This window comes from Molothrus aeneus, chromosome 26 (assembly GCF_037042795.1).
Source record: "Molothrus aeneus isolate 106 chromosome 26, BPBGC_Maene_1.0, whole genome shotgun sequence".
NCBI lineage: Eukaryota > Metazoa > Chordata > Aves > Passeriformes > Icteridae > Molothrus > Molothrus aeneus.
Genome location: NC_089671.1, coordinates 2,733,202 through 2,759,857, shown reverse-complemented (window position 1 = coordinate 2,759,857; position 26,656 = coordinate 2,733,202). Strand labels below are relative to the sequence as shown.

Genomic DNA, 26,656 nt, shown 5'->3' with positions numbered 1-26,656 from the left:
AGCCTTATAACTATAAATACACACTTTATAATTACAACTTTAAATTTAAGCTTATCTTCTGTTGCCATGTGCTTCCTGTTGAAGCAGCAAACAGTCACCATTCCATGGCAGAAGATGGAATTAATTCTGGGTTTGTCCTGTGTGGGGAGAGCACAAAAAGCCACCGGTAGAGGGAGATAAAACTTTGGGAATTCACTGTTCTGGACAGAAATAACCAACAGAGCAAACGTGCTGAGAAGGAGACAAATCCTCTTATTTTCATAATTCTCTGTCCACGAGAGTAAAAACGTCTGTAAGTCCCAAGAGTAAAAAGGTCAAGAATCTGCTTGAGACTGTTGAAAAGTTGGAAATACAAGGATTTGTCTGAACCACAATTTGGGAGAGACTAAAGGAGCCTGGAGTGGCGTTTTTGGTGGGGTTTATGCGGGTTTTTGGTGGGGTTTACGTGAGGTTTTGGTGGGTTTATATGGGGTTTTTTGGTAGGGTTTATATGGGGGTTTTGGTGGGTTTCTGTGGGGTTTTGGTGGGGTTTATATGGGGTTTTTGGTGGGGTTTATGTGGGGTTTTGGTGGGTTTATATGGGGTTTTGGTGGGGTTTATGTGGGATTTTGGTGGGGTTTATATGAGGTTTTTGGTGGGGTTTATGAGAGGTTTTGGTGGGTTTATATGGGGTTTCTGTGGGGTTTATGTGGGATTTTGGTGGGGTTTCTATGGGGTTTTTTGGTGGGGTTTATGTGGGGTTTTTGGAGGGTTTGTGTGGGGTTTTGTTGGGTTTATATGGGGTTTTTGGTGGGGTTTTGGTGGGGTTTATATGGAGTTTTTTGGTGGGGTTTTATGTGGGGTTTTTGGTGGGGTTTATGTGGGATTATGGTGGGTTTATATGGGGTTTTTTGGTAGGGTTTATGTGGGGTTTTGGTGGGTTTATGTGGGGTTTTGTTGGGTTTATGTGGGGTTTTGGTGGGTTTATATGGGGTTTTGGTGGGGTTTATGAGAGGTTTTGGTGGGTTTATATGGGGTTTTGGTGGGGTTTATGTGGGGTTTTGGTAGGGTTTATATGGGGTTTTTTGGTGGGGGTTTATGTGGGGTTTTTGGTGGGGTTTATGTGGGGTTTTTGGAGGGGTTTATGTGGGATTTTGGTGGGTTTATATGGGGTTTTTGGTGGGGTTTACGTGAGGTTTTGGTGGGTTTATATGGGGTTTTTGGTGGGGTTTTTGGTGGGGTTTTGGTGGAGTTTATACGGGGTTTTTTGGTGGGGGTTTATGTGGGGTTTTTTGGTGGGGTTTATGTGGGATTTTGGTGGGTTTATATGGGTTTTTTTGGTGGGGTTTATATGGGGTTTTTGGTGGGGTTTATGTGGAATTTTGGTGGGTTTATATGGGGTTTTTTGGTAGGGTTTATATGGGGTTTTTGGTGGGTTTCTGTGGGGTTTTTGCTCACCTTTGTGGCCTCAGAATACTGGAGGAATTTCTTCACTATGAAACACTCCAGCCTTCCTCAAACACACAAATGGGCACCTGTAGGACACACTCAGAGCAGAGCTGCACCTCTCCTGTGGCTTTGCAGTTTGGAGCCAGGTGCATTATCAGAATATTTTGGAGTTAAATGAAGCCACCAGCATAATCCCCTGGACAAACAGCTGCGGCCAAATGAGCTTTGTCCCTTCCTTGCATCATCCAGGCACTTGTTGGTGTCACTGACCGAGCTCCCTTCAGGTCAGGCAAAGCTCCAGCCCTTGGGACAATGAGCTGGTGGTGCTGGATCCTGTCCAAATCCTGCCTGGCAGCTTTTGTGCAGGGATTTGGGATCCTCTGGAAGGTTTGCAGTGCTGTAGGTTGACTTTTGTTTAACTTAAAGGTTACTTCAGAACGAGTTTCTGGTAGGTTGGTTATGGTGTGGGGTTTTTTGTTGGCTTCCTTTTCCCCCTTAAGGATGATAAATTGTCAACAAACTCCTCAACTACTTCCCCCAGGCTGCCAAAAGGCTCAGTGTAGTAATTCCTAATAGTTAAAGGAAAAAGCTATTAAAGAGAGCTTCACTAATCCAGTTATTCTTCAACCTTCTTGTTGGGAGGTGAAGGGTCAGCTGGGAACTGAAACACCCATGAAAATTCCCTCCCCATGCTTTGTTTTGGTCCCCAGTTTCTTTTGCATCTCCTCAAAATGCACAGACCTGGAGAGGGGCAGAGATGGGGATACCATTTCTATTTTCCAGCTAATTATGACAACCTGAATGATTTTAAAAGATATGAGGAGAAATGTATTTTAAAAGATATGAGGAGATGACCTGAGATAGATTCCTGTGACAAAATAGAGATAGATTACTCTGACAAAATGTTTTCCCCAGAAATGGGTTCCTGAATTGTAAATACAGTCCTGTGTCTCAGAATGGTTTGATTTTCAGCATGGATTTTTTTAGTTTAGGTTTTCTCCCTTGGGATCCAAGGCAGCACCTGCCTGTGTTCTATATCCAAACTGGCCCTTCAGGCAGGGCAGAGAAGTGGTTTCAGTGCCAGTGAGGCTTTGTGAGACATGCACAGGTCGGTGTGGGCTGGGGTGTCACTGCTCCTGACAGTGAGCACGTGCAGTGCCTTAAGATCCATCCTGGACAAGCCTAAAATTCAAACTATTGTTTCATGTCCTTGCTTGCTGTACTGTTGTAACTTTTCTGCTTTCAGACTCTGCAGCTGCAGCCAGCTCTGAGTTCTCTGCTCTTTGTGTTTCTGAGCCTGCTGTCACATCTTTTTCAGAAAGTCTTCTGACCTTTACTGTGCTTCTCACAAAGCCCCCTGGTCTGAGCAGGATAAAATAAACAATGCAGTAAACCAAAACAACACTGACAGAGTCAGAATGGACCAATGCCCTGTCTTGTGCCAGGGGCAGGTATTTTTCAAATATACACTCCTGACCACAGAACAAAGACTGACTAAGAGGAAAATGCTCTTGGCATCTCTTTATTCAACCCTCACCCTCAGGTCAAGTTCATGTCCTCCTCAGACCCCTGTGGAGGTTGAGCAAACCAAGGTCAGGTGTTCCTTCAGCCTCCAAGGGCATGGCCAACTCCAGACCTGGAGATCACAGCTTTTCCACCCCAGAGCTGTGTTTGGGGTGTAGAGATCAGCCAAAGCCACAGGCACTGCCCGAGCACCGGAGCTCTGCTTAAACACCAGCAGAGGAGCCCGTGTGACTCTTGATCTTCTGCCATCTCCCCTCTGAGTCTCTGGGAGTGTTTGTGGGTGGAAATGAGCAGTGCTGGAGCTGCCACTGGCCTGGCAGGGTTCTCCTGGCTCTAAGTGTCCAGCTTGGCTCTGTGCACTGCAGGGCTCTGGGGCTGCGTGGTGTCGTTGGCCACCACCGTGGCCTCTCCAAAGGTGTCGATGCACTTCCCCACGGCCTCCAGGATGAGCTGGAGGCGCCTGTCCAGGGCCAGCAGGTGGGGCTCGGTGAGCACAGGGGCCAGGGGGTCCTGCAGGAGGGATTCCCTCATCACCTCGCTGAGCCGGTACTCGGGCTCCGCCAAGAGCTGCAGGCGCAGCCACGTCGTTCTCTTTATTCTGGAAAAAACAACAACAACAAATCAACAATTTAATGCCTCCCAGCAAGAGCAGCTGAGCTCCTTGACAGCAGCAGGGCAGGGATGGGTGAAGGAATTTAAAGAATTTTGGAACAGACGTTCTGTAGTTTTAATTTTGGAAGGTAATGAATTCTTTTTTTTTTTTTTTTACAGCAACCTCTACTTCTCCCTTTGTTTTCCCAGAGTATTTGTTCTGCAAATCTCTGTCAGCAGAGAGGAAAAACATGATTGAAGTTCTCAGTAGTGAGTGAGTCAGAGATGACCCAGTTCCCCAGGTTCTGCAGGGTGGTACCATCTCCCCAAGGATGACATTGATGAGATGGGAGCAGAGGGGGAGGTAAATGAAAAGACATGAATGAGAAAATATCTTCTGTCAAAACTCTGAGCAAAAAGAGGGAATATTTCCTGGAGCTGATGTAACTGTGACTTTTCACCTTAGGGGGTACTGAGGTTCAAATGTGATTTGCTTTGACAGAAAATGGGATGAAAAGCTGCAATCTTGGAATGCTTCTGGGCATGAAATGAAGTGTTCTGAAATCATTTGTTTAATCCTCAGCAGAAATGTGTTGACTTCAGCATGTATAATACTGAAATAAATCAGTGACTGTAGTTATTGCCCTTTGAATCTTGGAAACAAAGTGGTCCATGTTTATGGAACCATTTGGATTCAGCCCAATCAGAATTTTCAGGTGGAAAAAGGTGAAGTCAGATCCGTTTTAGGCAGCTCAAGAATTTCTATTTTTAGGCTGTTGTTTATCCAGGGCACCCATTGGGAACGTTGATCTGGATCTCTGCAGCTCCAACAGGCCATATGTGCTGTTTGGGAAAGGGTTGTGGCTGTTCCAGGTGCTGGGGACAATCACTAAGGTTGGAAAGGACCTTTAGGATCATCAAGTCCAGCTGCTGTCCCAGCACCACGTCCCCAAGTGCCACATCCACACATCACCTGAAGAATTCCAGGGATGGTGACTCCATGATTTCCCAGGGCAGCCTGTGCCAATGTTTTACTACCCTTTCCAGGAAATTTTTTTCCTAATATCCAATCTAAATCAGGAGTGTGTGTGGAGCAAGGTGTGTGTGGGCAGCGGCACAAGGGAAGGAGGATGCTGCTGCCACAGGGCCAGACATCACCTTCCTGCATTAACATCCCTGAAAAACCTAAAAGAATCAATTGATCAAGTGTGAGGGCTGACAAGGAAGCTTTAAACCCCAGCTGTGAGGTGCTGCTGCTGCTGCTGCCAGGGGAAGCTGTGCCCAGAGCAGATGCGAACGAGGATCTGTGCGCTGTCCTTCGGCCCGGGAGCTGCTGTGGGTAAACACCAGCTGTGTTTGCTCTGGTCCCAGCAGTGCTTGGAGGTGGAGAGAGGGCCGCTGTGACCCGTGAGGAGCAGCTGATGGAGTGCTGGAACAGTTACACAACAAACAAACAGAGCACAGACAGGGCTGAGATGGAAACGCTGCCGCCAGCCCCGCTGCGCTCCCACGGGGGCTGTGACCCTGCGGCTGGGCTGGACTGCTGAACCTTTCACCCCGAGCCTTCCAGGGACTCCAGCAGCCTGCCTGGGGCTGCTTGCAGGCCTGGCTGTGCCTGCAGCAGGGTTTGGATGCTTTCAGGGAAAGGGTCACCTCATGGCATGGCTGTATTTGTGCCACTCGCGGTCTGGGAGAGGAGACGTGCAGGCTTCAACGTGTGGGACAGGCTGGGAGCTGGGAGAGGCAGATAAAACAGACCCAAATCTGCTGGAAGCCAGGCTGGGAGCAGAACTCAGCTGGGAATGAGGTGGATGGGTTTAACAGCCTGCTCTCAGCACCCCTGTGCTCCCAGTGCTCCTGGCTGGAGGAGCTTTCCTGCTCTCATGGCTCAGCTTGGTGTCAGAGCAAGGAGGAAACTCGGTGGGCTGAGTCCAGGTTGGTAGTCAGGGCAGGCTGAAATTTGTGGCCTCTGTGTGCTTACTCAAGCAAAACCTCTTCCCTTCCTTCCCAAGTGGTTTTAGATGCTCTCCCTCTCCAATGGATCAGCTCTTGTGGGAAATGAGGGTTTGTGTGTCTCCCTCAGGCAGCACAAGTTGTTTTTATGCTGTTCCTGGCCCTTATTTGCTTATGACAAGGTGTTCAAGTCCTGCCTTTTACAATTATTAAATTAAGAGGAGCTTCTGGGAGGTGGATCTGGAAGAATAGGAATGCTGTGACCTGTGGATACTATGGTATGAAGGTCAAATTAAGAGGCAGAGTTAATTTCAAACTGCACAAAATTTCAAGAGAAGGATTCCCTGCAAGCCTGCAATTAGAAATGAAAATACTTGCTGAGTGCAAATAACAGTTCTTCAAATTAAAGGTGTATGGGGAGAGTGCAGTTACCACCCTGAGGGGGAGAAGGAGCAGGTAGAGCAAGGAAAAAGGCTCCACATCTCCTGAAGACAAACTCTAGGAAAGAGCAGCTGCTTCTGCCTCTTAAATTTAACTTGCAGCTGCTGATTTATGTGAACTAATGAAAGGAGAACACGGGGTTAAAATTATGAGCTTCTCCTTCATGCCATGAGAAGAGGAAGCTTGATGAAGTGCATCAAAGTTCCACCAGGATTCTGGATGGAGATTTCTGTGCTTCCTGAGAGCCCCTCATGCTGATGGGCTGGGGAAGGCTGTTAGAACTTTCTGGAAGGGTTTGGTCCATTGGACAGCATCTCCTGGTGTGCCAGTGGATGTTTTTCCACTCGTGATTCCCCTGCTCCAGCATCCAGCCCCCCCTTGGCTGGGACTGGCAGGGTCCTTCTTGAGCTGCTGGGGGGAGCCAGGCCAGGGTGACCTCCCCAGTGACAGCAGGAGCCCGGACATTCCTGGGATGGAATCTGCAGCTGGAACTTACACACAGCACTGGGAGAGCGGGGCCAGGATGGAGATTTCATCGTGGGAATGCCGCCCAAACCTGGGGGGTGAAGCAGAGTTCAGAGCCTGCCCTCCTCCTCCTCCTCCTCCTCCTCCTCCTCCCCACCTCCCCCTGCCTCACCCTCTGGCGTTGTCCAGGTGCAGGAGGAAGCCATCGTCCCCAAACTTGGTGAACATCTCGTAGTGGTGCCTGTCCATGTTCCCTGCAAAGGCCACACAGAGGGACACAGCTTACCTTCCTTGCAGGGAATTGGCTGAATTATCCCAAGATTTCTTTCAGTTCTGCACGGAGTATTTGTTGCCATGCTGGAGGTGCCCAAGGTGCTGCTTTCCCTTTGGGGTGAGTCTGGGGGCTCCCCTGTGCCCCCACAGTGGAGGAAAGGAAAGGAAAGGGGAGAAGAGGAGAGGAGAGGAGAGGAGAGGAGAGGAGAGGAGAGGAGAGGAGAGGAGAGGAGAGGAGAGGAGAGGAGAGGAGAGGAGAGGAGAGGAGAGGAGAGGAAAAGGAGAGGAAAGGGAAAAGGGAAAAGGGAAAAGGGAAAAGGGAAAAGGAAAAGGAAAAGGAAAAGGAAAAGGAAAAGGAAAAGGAAAAGGAAAAGGAAAAGGAAAAGGAAAAGGAAAAGGAAAGACTTTCCCTCCATCATTACCTATCAGGAAGTCAAATATGGCCATGTCCACGATGTTGAGCAGCCGGTTGCTGTTGCTGTAGGGGTAGATCTCCCTCACTGTGTTGCAGTAGAGTGGATTCACTTCCCACCTGCAGGAGATGGAGAAAAGGAGACACCCTCAGCTGCTTCTGCCACATCCCAAAAATACCCCAAACCCCATCTTCCATGTGAAGATGTACAGGAGGAGGAAATAAATCTCCCCTTGTGCATGCAGGAGACTGGATTTGAAACACAGCCAATGGAGCAGCAAATGTGGGAAAAGCTGTTAGAACTTTCTAGAGGGGTTTGAGCCATTGCATAGTGCCTCCTGGTGTGACAGTGGATGTTTTTCATGGCTGTATTTGATGGGTCCTTTACTTAAAACACCATCACCACTGGCTAATTAAGAAACCACCCTTTGGTAAACAAATCTCCATAACACATTCTACATGCTCACAATACCAGGCACAGCAAGTGAAGATAAGAATTGTTTCTCATTCTTTTCTCTGATCTTCTCACAGCAAATGGCTTTAAGGGTTATTACACTAATTATTACACTAATTGTGGGCTCCCTGAACCCTGGCCTGGGTTATTTCTGCAGCTCTGTCCGTATGTCCGTGCCCTGCAGCGCAGACGTGGGGAGCAGCCTCATTTACCCACTTACTCCTCTTTTCCCTCGAAGGAGTAGGAACGGATCCAGGGGTTGGGGATGGAGAGGCGTGGGGCCAGGTTGAGGGAGGGCAGGAAGGCAGAGAGGGAGCCCTCCAGGAGGTGGGGGCTCCCACACACGGCGTACTCTGTCTTGCACATGTACGGGCACTTGGCGAAGAAGCAGACGTTGCTGGCTGGGAGGAGAGAAGAAAACAGGGTGAACCAGATTGCAAGGCAAGATGTGTTCTATTCTATTCTATTCTATTCTATTCTATTCTATTCTATTCTATTCTATTCTATTCTATTCTGTATGGCAGTTGTCTTCTGTTCATTGGGCAGTTTCCTTATCTCTTCCACACCCACTCCTCCCTCTGGGGTGGAACATCTGCTGATAAGAGGCCATTGAATGTCACTGCATAGCTGATAAGAACTACAGCATCCCACTGGGAGATGTGAGCCCAGAGGGAGGAGCCAAGCATTCCTGCCTGGATATAATCTGGAGATTTTGGAACACCAGCCAAGCATTACTGCCTGGATATAATCTGGAGATTCTGGAACACCAGCCAAGCATTCCTGCCTGGATAGAATCTGGAGATTCTGGAACACCAGCCAAGCATTCCTGCCTGGATATAATCTGGAGGTTCTGGAACACCAGCCAAGCATTCCTACCTGGATATAATCTGGAGATTCTGGAACACCAGCCAAGCATTCCTGCCTGGATATAATCTGGAGGTTCTGGAACACCAGCCAAGCATTCCTGCCTGGATATAATCTGGAGATTCTGGAACACCAGTACAGCTTCTGCACTGGATTTCCCAGAGGAACAGCAGCTGCCTCTTCTTCCACTGGATCATCAGAGGAAGAGACTGCACCTTTTTCTACAGGATCCCTGCTCCAGGAGGGCTGCAGCCACAATTCCAATGGTTCTGCTGCCAACACCCTGACCCACAGGGTGTCAGGCTGGGTTCTGACTCTGTCAGCGTTGGTTTAGTTCACTGCATTGTTTATTTTATCCTTTTATTTTCTTCCCTATTAAAGAACTGTTATTCCTGCTCCCATATTTTTTACCTGAGAACCCCTTAATTTAAAATTTATAGCAATTTGGAGAGGGGGTTTCCACATTCTCCATTTCAGGAGAGGCTCCTGCCTTCCTTAGCAAGGACCTGTCTTTCCAAACCAAGACACAGGGAAAAGGGGCTGTAGTCTTCAGGAAGGTGCTATTGTGGCAGCAAACCCCTAAAAAGGGAATAACCTGCATTGACTCCATGATTGCAGAAGGCTGATAAATTGCTTTATTGCAATTGATTGCTTTATTATTTTATACTACACTTGACCCCTAAGAAAAACCCACTGCCCTTGCCAGACAGCTCAGTACAGCTTTGACCTAATTGTCAATCTAATTGTCAATCAAAACACCATCATCAGAGTCCAATTAAGAAACCTCTCTTTGGTAAACAATCTCCATAACATATTCTGTGCGTGCACAACAACAGGTGCAGCAAATGAAGAGTTGTTTTAATTCTTTAATTTAATTTAATTCTTTCTCTGAGCATTCTCACAGCCTTCCTCAGGAAAATCCTGGGAAAGTCTGTGTGTCTCTCTCTGTTCAGAGAATACCACAGGGTGCAAGCTGGCCAGGGCTGAGCCTTTCCCTCTCTTGTAGCAGGTCTCTGGTTGGGTAAGAAGTTGTATAGACTCTGTGTATCACAGAAGGTTGATAATCTTTGTTAAGAAACCCATTGATTTTATAGACTAGTTCACTACAGATGTATTTGATTGGTCCTTCACTAAAAACACCATCACCATTGGCTAATTAAGAAACCACCCTTTGGTAAACAAATCTCTGTAACACATCCTACATGATCACAATACCAGGTGCAGCAGGTTAAGATGAGAATTGTTTCCCATTCTTTTCTCTGATCTTCTCACAGCCTCTCCCAGGACAATGCTTGGGCAAGTTGTGTTTCTCTCTGTGCCCACAGAGCTGCTGCCACATTTCCCCACCATGGGGACAGTGATTGTTTCTTGTGGCAGGGATGGAGTGAGGGGGAGCAGATGGGAAGAGTCCCAAGGGGCTGCAAATGAGGGCAGAGCAATTTAGAACCCCCTGTTTGATGGCTGTTTCATGGAAACACTCTGAGGAATCCAAGGAAAAAGAAGGTAAGCCCCAAAGCATCCATGGTGTGGATGTCAAGCTGCCAAATCACAAATCTGGGTCCTGTGCTAAGGGAAAGGTTAAGACAAAAAGGCCAAATGTAGGGAAGGGTTAAGAAAAAAAGGCCAAATGAGTAGATCTGGTAGGTTATTTCAGATGGAGGGAACCATGGCTTCAACCAAGTCTTTGTGCACGTTTAACCCAAGAAATTCCCCAAGAAATTAACCCAAGAAATTTCTGCACCACAGCGCAAGTCCTGCAGCCCCTTTTCCTGCAGCCCTGCCCTTCCTCCCACAGTAGAACACCACAGCTTTGGGTCAGCTGTGAAGGGACCTTGAAGCCAACTGGGGCCATAATTTTCCCCATCCTGAGCCAGCCTTTGCCCACCTGGTGACACGAAGAAGACGCTCTGCAGGACCTCGTTCTTGGTGACCTCCAGGATCTCCTTGGTGACGTTGATCAGCCTCCCCACTGTGGGTGGCACCCTCCTGAAGTCCAGGATCCTGCACGGAGGGGACAGGGATGCTGCTGCTGCACTGTGGGGTGGCAGGTGCTGCCCCTGCCCCTTCCACCAGTGACCCAGGAGCCTTTGGATTGCTGCACCCAGACTCTTTCCAGCAAAAACCCCCCTGGGCCAAAATGTAATGTGGCTCTGTTTGGATTTTGGTATTTTAATAGCTGCTGTCTGGAACAGTCTGGATGTTCTCCAGCATTCCTGTCTCTTTCCCTAACATTGCCTTGGTTTCTCCCACCCTTTGCACACAAACTTTGGCTCCAAGGGCCAAAGCAGCCCTTCAGGCCCTTCTACAATGTTGGTTTGACACAGAGCAAAGATGTTGATCCTGGTACAATGTGGCTTAGGAGGCACCCCCTCCTCCAGAGGCACTCACGCCCAGCTAATTCCTCAAAAATACTCTTGAAAACCTCAGGGCCTGGGGCAGGAAAGCATTCCTGGCAGTCAATGGGAAGCTGCTGCTGATTGCTGAGTCAGTAAATGGGGAGAGCTGGCTAATGCTCTGCTTGGCTCCTTGGGTAATGCCCCCTGCCCTGGGAATTGGGCACAGAACAGGATTTAGCCTGCTACTTATTGAGCAATATTCAGAGAGAAGAAAATATTTGCTTTTATCCAGCATCTTTCAGCTCTAAAAACCACAAAGCACTTCACAAAAGCAGTCTGGCCTCATTTTTGTGGCAGTGGAGCTGCGGGGGCGAGGTGGTGGTGGCTGAGTCAAGCAGAGTCACTGTGAGGATGTTGGGGCAGAACTGGGAAGGGAATTCAGCTCCCTTTGTTCCCTTTCTCAGAGTCTGAGCTACAGGACTTAATTTAGTCCTGCTTATCCTATGGAAACTGGAGATCTCCACCCACCCTGACCATCAGAGGTCTGGTGCTCAGAGGAGAGAAAGGCTGCTGCCCTCATCTTTTCAGAAGGGAATTTTTTATTTTATTAAACACACACCCTGCTGGGAAGAGGTGCCAGGTTAATTGCTCATTATCTGAGGGCTTAAAACCGCATTGCTGCAGTTTATAACCCAAAGCACACCTTGATTGCTGATGGAGTGTGTGCCTCCCCACCAGCAGGGCACCCAGGCTGTGCCCAGGCTCACACTGGCACCTGGATGCAGGGAGGGGACAATGTGTGACAGCCAGGTGAGAATCTGACCTGTTCCAACCTGGACTGCACCTGCTCTTGCAGTGGCCAAGGCAAAGCAGACTCTGGGGTGTCAGATGAGAGCCAGGAGGATCTCCCAGAGGATTCCTTTTTCCTTTTTCATTTTCCTTTTCCTTTTTTCCTTTTCCTTTTTTCCTTTTCCTTTTCCCTTTTTCCCTTTTCCTTTTCCCTTTTTCCCTTTCTTTTTCTTTTTTTTTCTTTTTCCTTCTCCTTTTTTTCTTTTTCCTTTTTTTCTTTTTCCTTTTCCTTTTTCATTTTTCTTTTTCCATTTTCTTCTTCCTTTTTCCTTTTCCCTTTTCCTTTTTCTTTTTCCTTTTTCCTTTTCTTTTTTCTTTTTCTTTTTCCTTTTTCATTTTCCTTTTTCCATTTTCCATTTTCCTTTTCTTCTTCCTTTTTCCTTTTCCTTTCCTTTCCCCCTTTTCCTTTCCCCCACCTTCCCTTGCCTTTCCTTTCCTCGAAATTTCCTGGAAATTTCCTTTCCTTGAAATGTTCTTTCCTTTCTTTTCCTGGAAATTTCCTTTCCCTGAGCCCTGCAGGGCTTTCCCCAGAGCCCTGGTGGCCAAAGGAGCAGCAGGAGTGCCAGGGCAGTGCCAGGGCAGTGCCAGCCCTACCTGTCCAGGTGGAAGGCAGCGATCTCCGCGTTGTGCCGCTGGAAATCCACAAAGTAGAAGAAATCCTCAGGAGTCTCCTCCTCACGTTTCTGCCTGGGAGAAAGCAGGGGGTGAGCCCTGGGCAGCCTGGACACTGCGGGGTGGCACAGGGACAGCTGGTGGGGCTGGGGACAGCCCCTGTGTGGCCGCAAAGGGGACGGGGTCAGAGCCCAAGGGCTAAGTGCCCAGCTGGAGCCAGGAGGCAGCACTTGCACCCTGGGGGAGGCAGAAGAGCTGACTGGGGCTTTAAATCTGCTTCAGCAAGAGCTTAGACCCCCTTAGCACAAAGTTTCAGGTGGTGTTTGTCACTTCCCCCTGGAGGCAGAGGAAGGCTCAGGTCTGATGCTCTCCTATCCCTGAGGTGGGAGCTCCATTTAATTCCATTTTCTGGCTGGCACACAGTGGGAAAGTGGGGGTTAACTCCTGGAAATGGGGTGTTAACTCTTGAGAAATGGAATATTAACTCCTGGGAATAGGAGGTGTTAATTCCAGGGAAATGGGTGCTAACTCCTGGGAAAGAGGGGGGTTAATTCCTGGGAAATGGGACAGGACACGGGCTTAGACCCTCCTAGGATGAAGTTTCAGGTGGTGTTTGTCACTTCCCCTGGAGGCAGACGAGGGCTCAGGTCTGATGCTCTCCTGTTCCTGAGGTGGGAGCTCCATTTAATTCCATTTTCTGGCTGGCACACAGTGCCCCAGTTGGTGCAGCACGGGGATTTGATGCTCAGCCTTAACTCCTTGGAAAATTGGGTGTTAACTCCTGGGAATGGGGGTGCTAACTCCTGGGAATGGGGGTGTTAACTCCTGGAAATAGGGGGTGTTAACTCCTGGGAAATGGGGGTGTTAATTCTTGGGAATAGGGGGTGTTAACTGCTGGAAATGGGGGTGTTAACTGCTGGAAATGGGATGATAACTCCTGGGAAATGGGGGTGTTAATTCCTGGAAATGGGGATGTTAATTCCTGGAAATGGGGATGTTAATTCCTGGAAATGGGGTGTTAACTCTGGGAAATGGGTCAGGACACAGGAAATCCCTCCTTGCTCAGCAGCCCATGGGTGCTCTCCTTCCCCTCCAGGACCTGGTGGACCCTGGGCAGAGGTGGGTGGAAGCCCAGGGGAGAGGAGCTGGCTCCTCCTGGGTGAGGATTTGTTATCCCAGCCCACGTGCTGCCAGCTGCTCTGTCACACATGGACAGTAAAGCGAGAGGGAATTGGTGTCAAGAGTCCCAAAGCAGAAGCCATTTAAATCCCCTGTTTGGTGGCTGCTTCTTGGAAACACTCTGGGGAATCCAAGGAAAAACAAGGCAAGCCCCAAAGTCTGCTGAGGAGGAGCAGTCCCTCATGGCAAAGATCTCAGGAGAACAAGGGTGCCAAGGTCCTTCTCCACCTGGCACCCATGAACTGAGACATTTCCAACACCAACAGCAGTGTGGGAATGTTGGTGTTTACCCATGTGTGCTCCTGGGGTGGTGTGAGCAGCCAAGAAAAATGAAAAATAATGGAACCTTTTCACTCCCCAGGTAGGGAGAGCAGGAGAGGGAAGGTGTGGCTGGGACCTTCCCCTGCCAAGGAGGGTCCCAGCCCACCCTGCAGGGGCTCAGGGGGGCTCTGCTGGCCTTACCTCATGGGCTTGAACATGGCTTTCCCAAAATCCTGGAACCTGAGGACCAGCTTCAGGTGCACACCGCTGGGCTTGACCACTTGGGGAGGAAAAGGGCTGTTAGCTCCTGGAAATGGGGGTTAAATCCTGGAAATGGGGTGTTAGCTGCTGGAAAATGGGGGTTAAATCCTGGAAATGGGGTGTTAGCTCCAGGAAAATGGGGTGTTAACTTTTGGGAAAGGGGGTGTTAACTCCTGGGAAATGGGATGTTAAGACTTAGGAAAGGGGATGATAACTGCTTGGAAAGGGGGTATGAACTCTTGGAAAGGGGGTACTAACTCCTGGAAATGGGATGTTAATTCCTGGGAAATGGGATGATAACTGCCTGGGAAATAAGGTGTTAACTCCTGGAAATGGGATGTTAAATCCTGGAAAGGGGGTGTTAACTTTTGGGAAAGGGGATGTTAATTCCTGGGAATTGAGCTGTTAATTCCTGGGAATTGAGCTGTTAACTCCTGGGAAAAGGGGTGTTAATTCCTGGGAAAAGGGGTGTTAACTCCTGGGAAATGGGATAATAACTGCCTGGGAAATAAGGTGTTACCTCCTGGAAAAATGGGTTGTTAACTCCTGGGAAATAAGGTGTTAACTCCTGGAAATGGGATGTTAAATCCTGGAAAGGGGGTGTTAACTTTTGGGAAAGGGGATGTTAACTCCTGGGAAATGGGGTGTTAACTCCTGGGAAATGGGGTGTTAACTCCTGGGAAATGGGGTGTTAACTCCTGGTGACACCCCAGTCACACCCCCAGCACAACCCATCTTTCCAACCCCATGAGTGCATCCCCTCACTCCTTCCAGCTATTCCTCTCTCTTCTCCCATTTATTTTCCTCTCCCCCTTGTGCCACAGAGCAGATTTCCCTTCAGCCCCTCTGTCACATCCCCTTGGGGACTTTTCCCTCCCTCCCCAGCAGAAACCAGTGCTGTCCTGGTGTCCTGACACCCACATTGAACAGGCTGCTCATGGAGGTGGTGGAATTATCACCCCTGGGTGTTAAAAAAAGCCTGGACGTGGCCCTGGGGTTGGATCCATCGTTTCAGAGGGCTTTTCCAGCTGGAATAATTCCATGCTCTGTGATCCCAGCCTCTGCTGGGTTAATGGGAGGGAGCAGAGCCTGGCTTGGCGTTTCCCTGGCCGAGCTGAGGATGGAGCATTGGGGATGGCAGGTGGGGACCTCAGGTGCCACACTCACCCTGGCTGCAGTCACAGGCTCCCAGCAGGGCCTTCTCATCCTGGCTGTAGTCTGCAAGGCAGGAGGAGCAGTGAGACCCCACCAGCATCCACAGGCATCCCCAGTGAGGGGAGAGAATGATGCACCTGAGTGCCTCTCATCAGAAGGCTAATTAATTACTTTATGATACTATATTATTCTATATTCTATTACACTCTGTTACATTCCATCTAAACTGAATCTGCCAGGCACTCAGCTCTGCACACAACTGCACAGGATCTCATGACAGCCCACAGTCCCAACACATCCCTGGCTGGGGGCTCTGTACAAATCACAGCTGGGATGGGACTGCTGGGAGCAGCCTTGAGCTGTTTGATTTTCCAGCATCAGCCCCATTCCATGGTTATGGCAATGGGAAGATGCCATCAGCTCACATCCCAGGCAGCAGAGCAAGAACTTAATGTCACAACTCACTTTAAAAGTGTTTTGACCAATCCCACAAAGCAGAAGCACATTGACAGTAGTTCTAACCAACCACTATAAGCACAGGTACCTTTGGTTAAACAATGCTTGCTTATTTCAAATACAATACCTGCTTGTAAGCCTTCAAACACAATGCACACAGCTCCATTATTAACCTTCAAACTTCCTAATATCTCACTAGATAAACTTTTCTGCAGCTTAGGGAGTTATTCTAGACAAGCATTAATACACAGACCATTGTTCTATTTGTCCTTACTTTTCTACTTCTTACATAATTTTTCTGCTGACCAATCTCATGGCTGCTGCTTAGCTCCAATCCCAGTTCTGCTGTCTCTGAGGCTGCCTTTTGCAGCTTTCCCAAAACCCTCTGATTTATGGATTCCCACACCGACACACAAACACCACCACTCTGGGTAAACAATCTCCACATTGCATTCTACTTTTGCACAAACACAGGCACAGCAAATGATGGGAATTGTTTTTCCTTTTCTCTGAGGTTCAGAGAATGTGACTCTCAGAAATATTCTTGGGAAGAATTGTGCCTTGCTTTTCTCTGTGAAGAGAAATGTGGGGCTACACACCAGGCTCCATCTCTTGCTGCTGACTCCCTTGTTGGTGTTCAGGAACACACAATCACAGAATGATTACATGTTCACAGGATGATTATGTGTTCACAGGATGATTATGTGTTCACAGAATGATTATGATTATGTGTTATGGTATGCAGGTGCTTTTATTGAAGAGCTCTGGGTGTCAGGGGTACAGACCCAAATCTGACTCTGCCATGGGCTTGGGATGAACATGTTTTATATTCTATCATTATATAACTTACATATTAATTATTAAGCTTACATTGTTCTATTTTACACATTGATTTCATTCAAGCATGGGTTTATTGTGATCCCCCCTCAAACCCTTGAACGTGGTTTCTCATGATTCTTCTTACGATTAAACAATAATTGTATCTAATTACTAAACAATCATCACATCTAACAATTATATCATTTATCATATACTGACCACACAGGTGCAATTTCACATGATCTGGCAAACACAAGACCTAACACTTCCCAGAGCCTACTTTTAACATTTCCCCAGTGTCACAGGCATCTTTAATGAAAAATCCTTTCCTTAGGATTTTCCTCCTGAGAAGCTGAGAGGCCTCAGGAACAAAATGTAATCAATGGTTATCTGCTGCTGTGGAATGCAACAGGTGCATCTGGGATTGGCCCATGTTGGTTGTTTCTAATTAATGCCCAATCACAGCCCAGCTGGCTCGGACAGAGAGTCTGAGACACAAACCTTTGTTATCATTCCTTCTTTTTCTATTCTTAGCCAGCCTTCTGATGAAATCCTTTCTTCTATTCTTTTAGTATAGTTTTAATATAATATATATCATAAAATAATAAATCAAGCCTTCTGAAACATGGAGTCAGATCCTCCTCTCTTCCCTCATCCTTGGACCCCTGTGAACATGGTCACACCCCAGGTCCTACCAGTCCTGGGATTAACTTTCTTTCTAACTCCCCAAAATTTTCTATGACTTTAAAATCTTTTGCTGCCACCCTGGCAGGCTCCAAGGAGCCAATCCCCATGCCCGGTCCCAGCCCTGTGTTCTCACCGGCGCTGATGGTGGGCAGGTCCCGCAGGTCCCGCAGCAGCCGGCTGACGGCAGCGCTGGAGCGGGGGTAGAGCCCATCCCGGCTGATTCCCAGCTGGAACTGCAGCCAGGCGGCCTCGGGACGCAGAGGGAGAGGGGCTGGCAGCGTCAGGTTCAGCTCCTCCCGGTACAGCTTGTGTCTCCTGCAAGAGAGGAGGGATGGGCACGTGAAAATGGGAGAGGTTCAGTTCCTCTCAGTACAGCTTGTGTCTCCTGCAAGAGAGGAGGGATGGGCACGTGAAAATGGGAGAGGTTCAGCTCCTCTCAGTACAGCTTGTGTATCCTGCAAGAGAGGAGGGATGGGCACGTGAAAATGGGAGAGGCTCAGTCCTTCCTGGTACAGCTTGTGTGTCCTGCAAGAGAGGAGGGATGGGCATGTGAAAATGGGAGAGGTTCAGTTCTTCCTGGTACAGCTTGGGTGTCCTGCAAGAGAGGAGGGATGGGCATGTGAAAATGGGAGAGGCTCAGTCCTTCCTGGTACAGCTTGTGTGTCCTGCAAGAGAGGAGGGATGGGCATGTGAAAATGGGAGAGGATCGGTTCTTCCTTGTACAGCTTGTGTCTCCTGCAAGAGAGGAGGGATGGGAATGTGAAAATGGGAGAGGCTCAGTTCTTCCTGGTACAGCTCGGGTGTCCTGCAAGAGAGACATTCTGAGGATGGGGATGTGGAAATGGGAGCAGCTTGTGTCTCCTGCAAGAGAGGAGGGATGGGCATGTGAAAATGGGAGAGGTTCAGTTCTTCCTGGTACAGCTTGTGTCTCCTGCAAGAGAGGAGGGATGGGAATGTGAAAATGGGAGAGGCTCAGTTCTTCCTGGTACAGCTTGGGTGTCCTGCAAGAGAGAGAAGGGATGGGGATGTGGAAATGGGAGCAGCTTGTGCCTCCTGCAAGAGAGGAGGGATGGGGATGAGGATAAGGGAGAGGTTCAGCTCCTCTCAGTACAGCTTGTGCCTCTTGCAAGAGAGATGTTCTTGGGATGAGGATGTGGAAAAGGGAGAGTTTCAGCTCCTCCTGGTACAGCTTGTGCCTCCTGCAAGAGAGGAATTCTGGATATGGGGATGGGGAAATGGGAGAGTTTCAGCTCCTCCTGGTACAGCTCCTGCCGCCTCCAAGAGAGCAGGGATGGGGATGAGGATGTGGAAAAGGGAGAGGTTCAGCTTCTCCCAGTAGAGCTTGTGGCTCCTGCAAGAGAGGAGGGATGGGGATGTGGAAAAGGAGAGGTTCAGCTCTTTTCAGTACAGCTTGTGCCTTCTGCAAGAGAGACATTCTGAGGATGAGGATGTGGAAATGGGAGAGGTTCAGTTCCTCCTTGTACAGCTTGTGTTTCCTGCAAGAGAGGAGGGATGGGGATGGGGATGGGGATGGAAAAGCTCCCTGGAGGGTGCCAGGAACAGAGCTTGGGGTGGGTAAGGGGGAACTGAGTCTCTGACCATCTCTGGTAGAGTTTTTTCCCTGAAGATGAGGGAAGAAGTCACTAAAAACAAGTTTCAAAGGATAGTGTTGATATGTTATAAATGTTTTAAAGCTAAACATCTAACATTACTCTTCAGAAGTCTTACTCCTGCAAGAGAGGCGTGCTGGGATGGGGATGTGGAAAAGCTCCCTTCTCTGAGCCTGGGGGATACCAGGAGCAGAGCACAGGATGGGGAAGGGGAAACTGAATCTCTGACCATCTCTGAGAGAGATTTTTCCCTGAAGCTGGGGGAAAAAATCACTAAAAACAAGTTTCAAAAGATAGTATTTAAAGCTAATCATCTAAAATTACTCTTCACAAGTCTTACTACAATGTATCTTTCATACTTCTATTTTTCATAACTATCTACTTTTATTTGCAAGGCTATCCTTTAAAACTTCTTCTTAGTTCAATTTTTCTCTCAATCATGTCTGTCTTATTCCATAATATTTCGAAGTCAACATTTCTTATCTCAAGCTTTACATACACACACATATATTGGAAAATTTCTATCAAACTTTATCAGCCAAGGAATGGCACTGAGGGCTGCAAAGGGCTCCTGGGGGTTTCTTTATTTCCCTGCTCAGCCCAGCAGCTGAGTCTCTGACCATCTCTGGGAGAGTTTTTTCCAGAATTTGGGGGGGGGGAATCACTAAAAGCTGCAAATTGCCTCTGTGACCAAATTCCCAGTGAGCAGGGATGCTATGAGCTCATGTGGCAGCATCCTGCCCATGATCTCTAAAAACCAAGGTTCAACCCCACCCTTTTTTGGCAGGTGGAGCTGAAGGGGCCTCTCAAGTTCAGGAATAACCCCAAACCATCTCCCCACTGGATCAGCATTTCCCTCAACCTGGAGACCTGTGGATGCCACAGCCTGGCCAGAAGGGAGAGAATGGGCTTTGTTTTCTCACAGTGGGCTTGTGAGACTTTTTGAGGGAGTTGTAGAAAAACGATGGTAACTTGTTAGTATAAACGACCTGCAGGTGGTGTCTTCCTCCTCTGCTTTTCTGTTCTTCTAAAGGGCTGCTTGTGAGAAAGATGGTTTTATTAGTTAGCCAGTCAAGTAGAATGTGTCGAATCTCTCTGTAAAAGAGAGGATTTTTTGTGTGAAATGCTCTTCTCCTGCCAACCAGCCTCGGGGTGAATCTGTGTCATTTCTTGCTCAGCAGTGACAGAGACTCCAAGGCTGGGGCTGTGCAACTGAAAGGTCCCTGATTGCAGCCAGCAGAGGACAGAGCTTTGGTTTCTCATTAACAGTGTCCAGCCCATGTGTGTGTAGCAGCCAGTCCTGATAAAGGGAAAATGAAGCTCAGTTTGCACTGAAAGTGCCAGGATCCATGCAGGAAAGCAAACAGGAGCTGGGGGCTGATAAGGAGTAGGACATTAACCAAGGCTGGATGGACAGGGGGAAGTGCCACATGCCCGGCCAGACCCCATCCAGAGCCTGAGCAGCGAGGTCTGGCCATGGCCCAGGACATTTACCAGCCAAGGAATGGCACTGGGGCTGCAAAGGGCTCCTGGGGGTTTCTTTATGTCCCTGCTCAGCCCAGCAGCTGGGGCTTGGTTGGGATTTTTCCATCAATTTTCCATCACCCTTCTCCATCCAAGCAGGCTGAGCAGGGGGGTTAATCTGGCTGTGAGCAAGGCTTGAACCCTCCCAGAAATGTTCCAGTGGTGTAGGAAATGAATTTGTAGAAAATTCTTAAAGTTTGATAGAAGGTTTACATAGTGTGTGTGTGTATGTAAAGCTTGAGATAAGAAATGTTAGAAATATTGTGGAATAAGACAGACATGATTGAGAGAAAAATTGAACTCAAAAGAAGTTTTAAAGGACAATGAAAGTAGATGGTTTAGAAAAATAGGAATATGAAAGGTACATTGTAGAAAGACTTGTGAAGAGTAATTTTAGATGATTAGCTTTAAAACATAACACAATGTATCGATCCTATCCTTTGAAACTTGTTTTTAGTTGTATTTTTCTCTCGATTATGTCTTATTCCACAGAATTTCTAAGTCAGCATTTCTTATCTCAAGGCTTACATACACATACACACTATGTGAGCCTTCTGTCAGGCTTTGAGGGTTTTCCACAAATTCATTTCCTACACAGTGGTATCCTGGGAGACCTCTCAGAGCTGGAGAGACAGGCTGGATGTGCCTGTTCCCTCTCCCAGTCTGTTTGTCTTTCCATTGGACTGGGCCAGCCCCAGCATGAAAAAGCCACGTGTGCATGGTCAGAGGGAGCTGGAGCACTGCCCTCCCTGACCAGCTCTTTGCTCAGGAGGCAGAACATTCCCTGTGCACCTGGAAATGGCCCTGGAGTGCCATCAGCTCCTCCTCCTGCTCAGGAGGCAGAACATTCCCTGTGCACCTGGAAATGGCCCTGGAGTGCCATCAGCTCCTTCTCCTGCTCAGGAGGCAGAACATTCCCTGTGCACCTGGAAATGGCCCTGGAATGCCATCAGCTCCTTCTCCTGCTCAGGAGGCAGAACATTCCCTGTGCCCATGGAAATGGCCCTGGAGTGCCATCAGCTCCTTCTCCTGCTCAGGAGGCAGAACATTCCCTGTGCCCATGGAAATGGCCCTGGAATGCCATCAGCCTCTGTCTACACAGGAGGCAGAACATTCCCTGTGCACCTGGAAATGGCCCTGGAGTGCCATCAGCTCCTCCTCCTGCTCAGGAGGCAGAACATTCCCTGTGCACAAGGAAATGGCCCTGGAGTGCCATCAGCTCCTCCTCCTGCTCAGGAGGCAGAACATTCCCTGTGCACAAGGAAATGGCCCTGGAGTGCCATCAGCACTACCATGCACAGGAGGCAGAACATTCCCTGTGCACCTGGAAATGGCCCTGGAGTGCCATCAGCTCCTTCTCCTGCACAGGAGGCAGAACATTCCCTGTGCACCTGGAAATGGCCCTGGAGTGCCATCAGCCTCTGTCTACACAGGAGGCAGAACGTTCCCTGTGCCCATGGAAGTAGCCCTGGAGTGCCATCAGCTCCAGCCTGCAGAGGAGGCAGAACATTCCCTGTGCTCAAGGAAGTGCCCTGCAGTGCCACCAGCTCCAGCAGAAATGCCTTGACCCCCAGCCTGCTGCCCTTCCCATGGCTAAGTGAGGCACAACCTTAATGAATGGTGAGGCATTAATAAAGCCTGAATTAATAAATGAGGTGTTAACCCGGGCACAGCCAAGGATGACAAACCCAGTGCCATGGACAGGAGTGACTCAGGATTTTTCCCTAGGGAAGCTGCCCAAATATTTTACCATATTTGCTCTCCTGCCTGCCACACACACAGGCTGCTCCCCCAGGGTGAGCAAGGCATTACTGAGGGGGAAAAAAATGCGGTGGTTATGCAAGGGGAGGCAGATCCCAGCCCTGCATCCACATGGTCCCTGCCCAGGCCGAGCCAGTCCTTTCCCAGCCTTTCAACCCGAAATACAGCTCTCTCTGCTTCCTTCAGGATTCCTGAAATATTTCCCTGGAAAAAGCCAGATCTCTGCAAAAGGCATAATGATACAAAAGCAGGGTTCATTTCCACCCTGCTATAAATAGCTCTGGGGTTGCCCTGGCTTTCAGCTCTCTGCTGGGCTGGGAGGGAGGCACAGCGTGGGGTGACGCTGCTCAGGCCACCAGCATCCTGAGTCTGGGGTTTTGAAGCTGCTCCTTCAAGGATAAAAATAAGCTCTGGAGTTTTGAGGGATTTTTTTTTTGGGGGGGGGGGGGTTGAAGAAGTGTGGATGTTTTCTTGTTTTTTCTGTTTCCTTCCTGCATCCCCAGCTGGTTCTGCATCCTGAGGTGCTGGGAGCAGACAGGGCTGGTTTGGAGGAGGACACGCTCTGGCCATGGGTGTCCCAACAGGATGTGCTGGGGCTGCTCCAGCTGGCAGAGCCCCTGGACAGAGCAGATGGACAGAGCTCCAGCTGATGTCCATCTGCCTGCAGAAATGAAGGCAGACAGGCTGTGCTGGAGGAACAGGGTGAAACTGCAGCTTGTTGCGCTCAGGGGAGAGTCCTGCTGCTCCCAGCGCTGCTCTGCCAACACCCACATCCAGGGCTGATGGAGAAATGTGCTGCCATCCTGTCATGGTGAGGAGAGGACCCCATGCACACCCAGCCCTGAGTCTCTGCTGCCTGGCTCTGCACGAGGAGCTGCTGTGGAGTTTTTGCTCTTCAGTCCTCAGCAGCTGCTTGGTGGAACCCATGCAGTGGGAGAGAAAGCCATGGGTGATTCCTGAGTCCCACCAGGACCCTGCCCACATCAGAGAGGACCCGGGCTCTGCAGTGAGGCGGGAATTCCTCTGTGCCCACAGCAAATGAACAATCTTATAAACTCCAGCAGCTCTGGCGAGTGCCCCCTGATTACATGTTCAATTTGCAGCACTGGTGGTTCTTGCAGGTTTTTGCAGGAGCAGTTGTGTCACCTCAGCCTGCGCTCTCTGGAGGTTTCACGCACTTATGAGCATCAAATATTTTATTTCAGAGTGAGGAATAATCAATTCTCTGCCTTCTTTCCTTCCTGCACCCAGGAGGTGCAGAGTGAAGCCAATCAAGGACAAAAGGCATCACAGTGCTCCTCACAGTCACAGCACAGCCAAACCTTGGGGCAGGAGGCAAAGTGCAGCCGTGGCTGCAGCACAAATTCCATCTTTTAACATCTTTTAAAACTGGAGAGTGCAGACTTCTCACTCTCCTGCGAGGGAGGCTGCAGCAAGTGCCCAGGGTTTCTGATGGTGCCATCAAGCTGTGAGCTGCTTTGGTTGAAAGCCCCAATTCTCACCAGGGTTTTGCTGGGGAAATATCCACCTTGGTACCCAAATGCTGGTGGCTTCAGCAGGCAGTGCTCAGCTCTGAGATGCACCCAGGGTGGGTCTGTGGCACAGCCAGGGCTACTCAAACCCACCAGCCATGGATTTCAAGGGCTGTGACAAAGGATTCAACAGGATCCAGACTGGACACAGGGAAGAGCCTGGCAGGGGTGGCCCTGGCTGAGCACTGAGGGGGCTCCAGACCCTGGTGCTGCTCAGGCCATGAAGGTCATTCCCTGTTCCTTCCATTATTGCTTCCCATCATCTCCTGCAGCAAATCTCACGTGGAACCAGCGCTGGGAGAGTCCCAGAGGAGCAGGAGGAACAGGCATGGGAGAGAGCACTTGGGAATCCTGCCTGGGCAGCCACAGGGGATGGGAGGAGTGGGGGAAACCAAACCTGGGCAGTGGGGAGGTGCCAGGACAGGGGGCCCTGGGGTCCCCAGGACAGGTTGTCACCCCCTTGCAGGTGTCCTGTCCCACAGAGGGGCCAGTGGGTGAGGTGATGCCATGAGGAGCTCTGTGCTCTGCTGTATCCAGGTTTGTGGAGGAGTTCTGGGCATGCAGGGAGCAGCTGTGGGGTGCTCTGTGCTCGTGGGAGGGGGGTGAGATCAGGGATTCCAGGTACAGAAAACCAATGCTTGGAGCTGGCACTGAGGGTCACTGTCCCCCACCAGGCAGTGACCACAGGGCAGGGACAGTGCCACCCCAGGAGAAGGGGATGAGGGAGTTTCCTCCTTGCTGGGCTGGGAGAGGCAGCAGGAAAGGGCTCTGAGCTGGGGGTCCCCTTTTCTGGGGCTCTGGGAGACGCCCCAGGAAGGAGCATCCCAGCAGAGCCCCTCACCCAGATCTTGGGGGGCTGGAGGGGTGAGGGCACAGAGCCAGACTGGGGGAGCCAAGCTGGACTGGGGATGCCAGGAGACACCCACGGGACATCCAAGGGACAGAGGTGCCCAGGAGAGCTGCCCAGAAAGGGAGGGGTACCTGAGAGGGGGTGTCCAGAGAGGGGGTGCCTGGGGGTGCCCATACAGGGAGTGCCTGGCCAGAGTGTGCCCAGGGCATGCCAGGGCAGGAGGTGCCCATAAAGGGGGTGCCCAGAAAGGGAGTGCCCAGGGGATGCCAGGGCAGGAGGTGCCCATAAAGGGGGTGCCCAGAAAGGGAGTGCCCAGGGGATGCCAGGGCAGGGGTACCCAGAAAGGGGGTGCCCAGAAAGGGGGTGCCCAGGGGATGCCAGGGCAGGAGGTGCACTCACAGAGGATGCCTGGGAAGGGGGCGCTCAAGAGATCCCAATGCATGGGGGAGTCCAAAAAAGAGGTGCCCAGGAGATGCCAGGGAAGGGAGTGCCCATGCAGGGGGTGCCCATGCAGGGGGTGCCCAGGAGATGCCAGAGAATGAGGTGCCCATGCAAGGGGCACCCAGGAAAGAAAGGGGTATTCAGGAGATATCCAGGACATGGGTGTCCATGCAGGGGTGCTCAGAAGACACCCCTGGGGGGCACGGAGATGGTGCCAGGAGAACCCCACCCAAGGGGGTGGCCAGGAGATTCCCCTGCAATGGGTGCTCAAGAATGGGGTGCCCAGGAGGTGCCCAGGGAGCGAGGGATCATGCAAGGGGTGCCCAGAAGCTGTGAGCACAGGGATTGTCCAGGAAGGGAGTGCCCAGGAAAAGAGTGGCCAGGGGATATTTGGGAAGGGGGTGCTGGGGAAGGAGGAGGTGCCCAAGAGATATTTGGGAAGGGGGTGCTGGAGAAGGAGGTGCCCAGGAGATACCCGGGAAGAGGGTGCCCAAGAGATGACCAGAAAAAGAGTGCCCAGGAGATGTCCGGGAAGGGAAGGCAGTGCCAGCAGCCGCTGGTGCATGAGTGCTCAAGAAAGGGATGCCCAGAAAATAGCCAGGAAAGGGGTGCCGGGCAAGGAGGTGCCCAGGAGATACCCGGGAAGGGGGTGCCGAGCAAGGAGGTTCCCAGGAGATGCCCGGGAAAGGGGTGTCGGGCAAGAAGGTGCCCAGGAAACAGCCAGGAAAGGGGTGCCAGGGAAGGAGGTGCCCAGGAGATGCCCGGGAAGGGGGTGCCGGGCACGGAGGAGATGCCCAGCAAGGGGGTGCCCAGGAGATGCCCGGGAAGGGGGTATCGAGGCGCTGGCGGTGCGGGGTGCCCTGGAGCCGGCCGCGCGGGCGCTGCGCGGTGCCGGGCGCGGGGGATCCGCGGCTGCGGGACGCACCTGTTCCATCGGGCCGCCTTCCGCCGGTAGTAGCGCAGAGCTTCGCGGGCGCCCAGCAGCGGCTCGGCGGGGCCCGGCGGGGCGGCGCGGTACAGCGGGTGGGCGAAGAGGCGGCGCAGCGCGGGGGCGGCGCGGGAGAGCGGCGGGCGCGGCGCGGCGGGGGCCGCGGGGCACGGGCAGCCCGGGGAGACCCTGCCCAGCTCCCGGCGCGCCCGCGGCCAGAGGTGGAAGTAAAGATCGGCGGCCAGCAGAGCCCCGAGCAGCAGCAGCACGGCCGGGCGGTCCCGCCGCGGGCCCGGCATGGCCGGTGCGGGCTGGGGACGGGCACGGGCACGGGCACGGGGACGGGGATGGGGACAGCGGCGGCGGCTCCCGGGGCAGAGCGCACGGGGGAGCTCGAGCGGCGGAGCCGGGGGGTGCGGGCACCTCGGGGCGGGGACCGGGCAGGGCGCTCGGGGCCCGGCAAGGGGGAGCGGGGGTGGGGGCACGGCGGCCGGGGAGCCTCCCCCGGACACGGGCCCGGTGCCGGTGCCGGTGCCGGTGCCGGAGGGGACCGAGCCGAACGGCCCCGGGCTCTGCCGCCCGCCCGCCCAGCGCAGCCCCCGCGCAGGTGGCGCGTCCCCCGCCAGCTCCTTCGGGGATCTCGTCCCCTCTCCCGAAGGCGGAAAATCGGCCCCGGAGAGCTTTGGCAGCAGCTGGAGGGTGCTGGGCGCTGCTGGGGTGCCGGGGGCTCTGTGGGAACGGGGAGGATAGAGGGGGTGCTGGAACCCCTCTGGTGTCTGCGGGCAGGGCTCGGGTGGGCTCTGACCTCCCCGTACTGGGGCTGGCAGATGGTTCAGAGGCCGCTTTTATTTAAAAATAAATATAAATAATATTATTTAAAAATAACTATAAATTACTATTTATATAATAATATAATATATTAATTATATCTATTATTATGCGCTGTAGCGGGTGCCCGGGGCATTATCTATCTATCTATCTATCTATCTA

General features: G+C 51.0%; 1 protein-coding gene across 1 annotated transcript; it reads right to left on the bottom strand.

Moving 5' to 3' along the window:
• Positions 1 to 2,923: 2,923 nt before the first annotated feature.
• FAM20A (FAM20A golgi associated secretory pathway pseudokinase) lies at positions 2,924 to 25,965 on the bottom strand. Its single transcript, XM_066566029.1, has 11 exons — positions 25,664 to 25,965; positions 17,154 to 17,335; positions 15,071 to 15,121; positions 13,844 to 13,922; positions 12,185 to 12,277; positions 10,291 to 10,406; positions 7,762 to 7,942; positions 7,098 to 7,207; positions 6,575 to 6,656; positions 6,434 to 6,493; positions 2,924 to 3,550 (listed from the first exon to the last, which is right to left on the bottom strand). Exons 1-11 carry the CDS (start codon positions 25,963 to 25,965, stop codon positions 3,286 to 3,288), a joined length of 1,521 nt encoding a protein of 506 aa, XP_066422126.1. The 3' UTR covers positions 2,924 to 3,285.
• Between the last annotated feature and the right edge of the window lie 691 nt (positions 25,966 to 26,656).

Coding starts and splice junctions, on each gene's coding strand:
- FAM20A (XM_066566029.1), bottom strand. CDS start 25,965: ATGCCGGGCCCGCGGCGGGACCGCCCGGCCGTGCTGCTGCTGCTCGGG. Junction 12,278..13,843: donor GCCATGTTCAAGCCCATGAG/GTAAGGCCAGCA, acceptor GCTTTCTCCCAG/GCAGAAACGTGAGGAGGAGA. Junction 3,551..6,433: donor CCGCTCTCCCAGTGCTGTGT/GTAAGTTCCAGC, acceptor TGTTTTTTCCAG/AATAAAGAGAACGACGTGGC.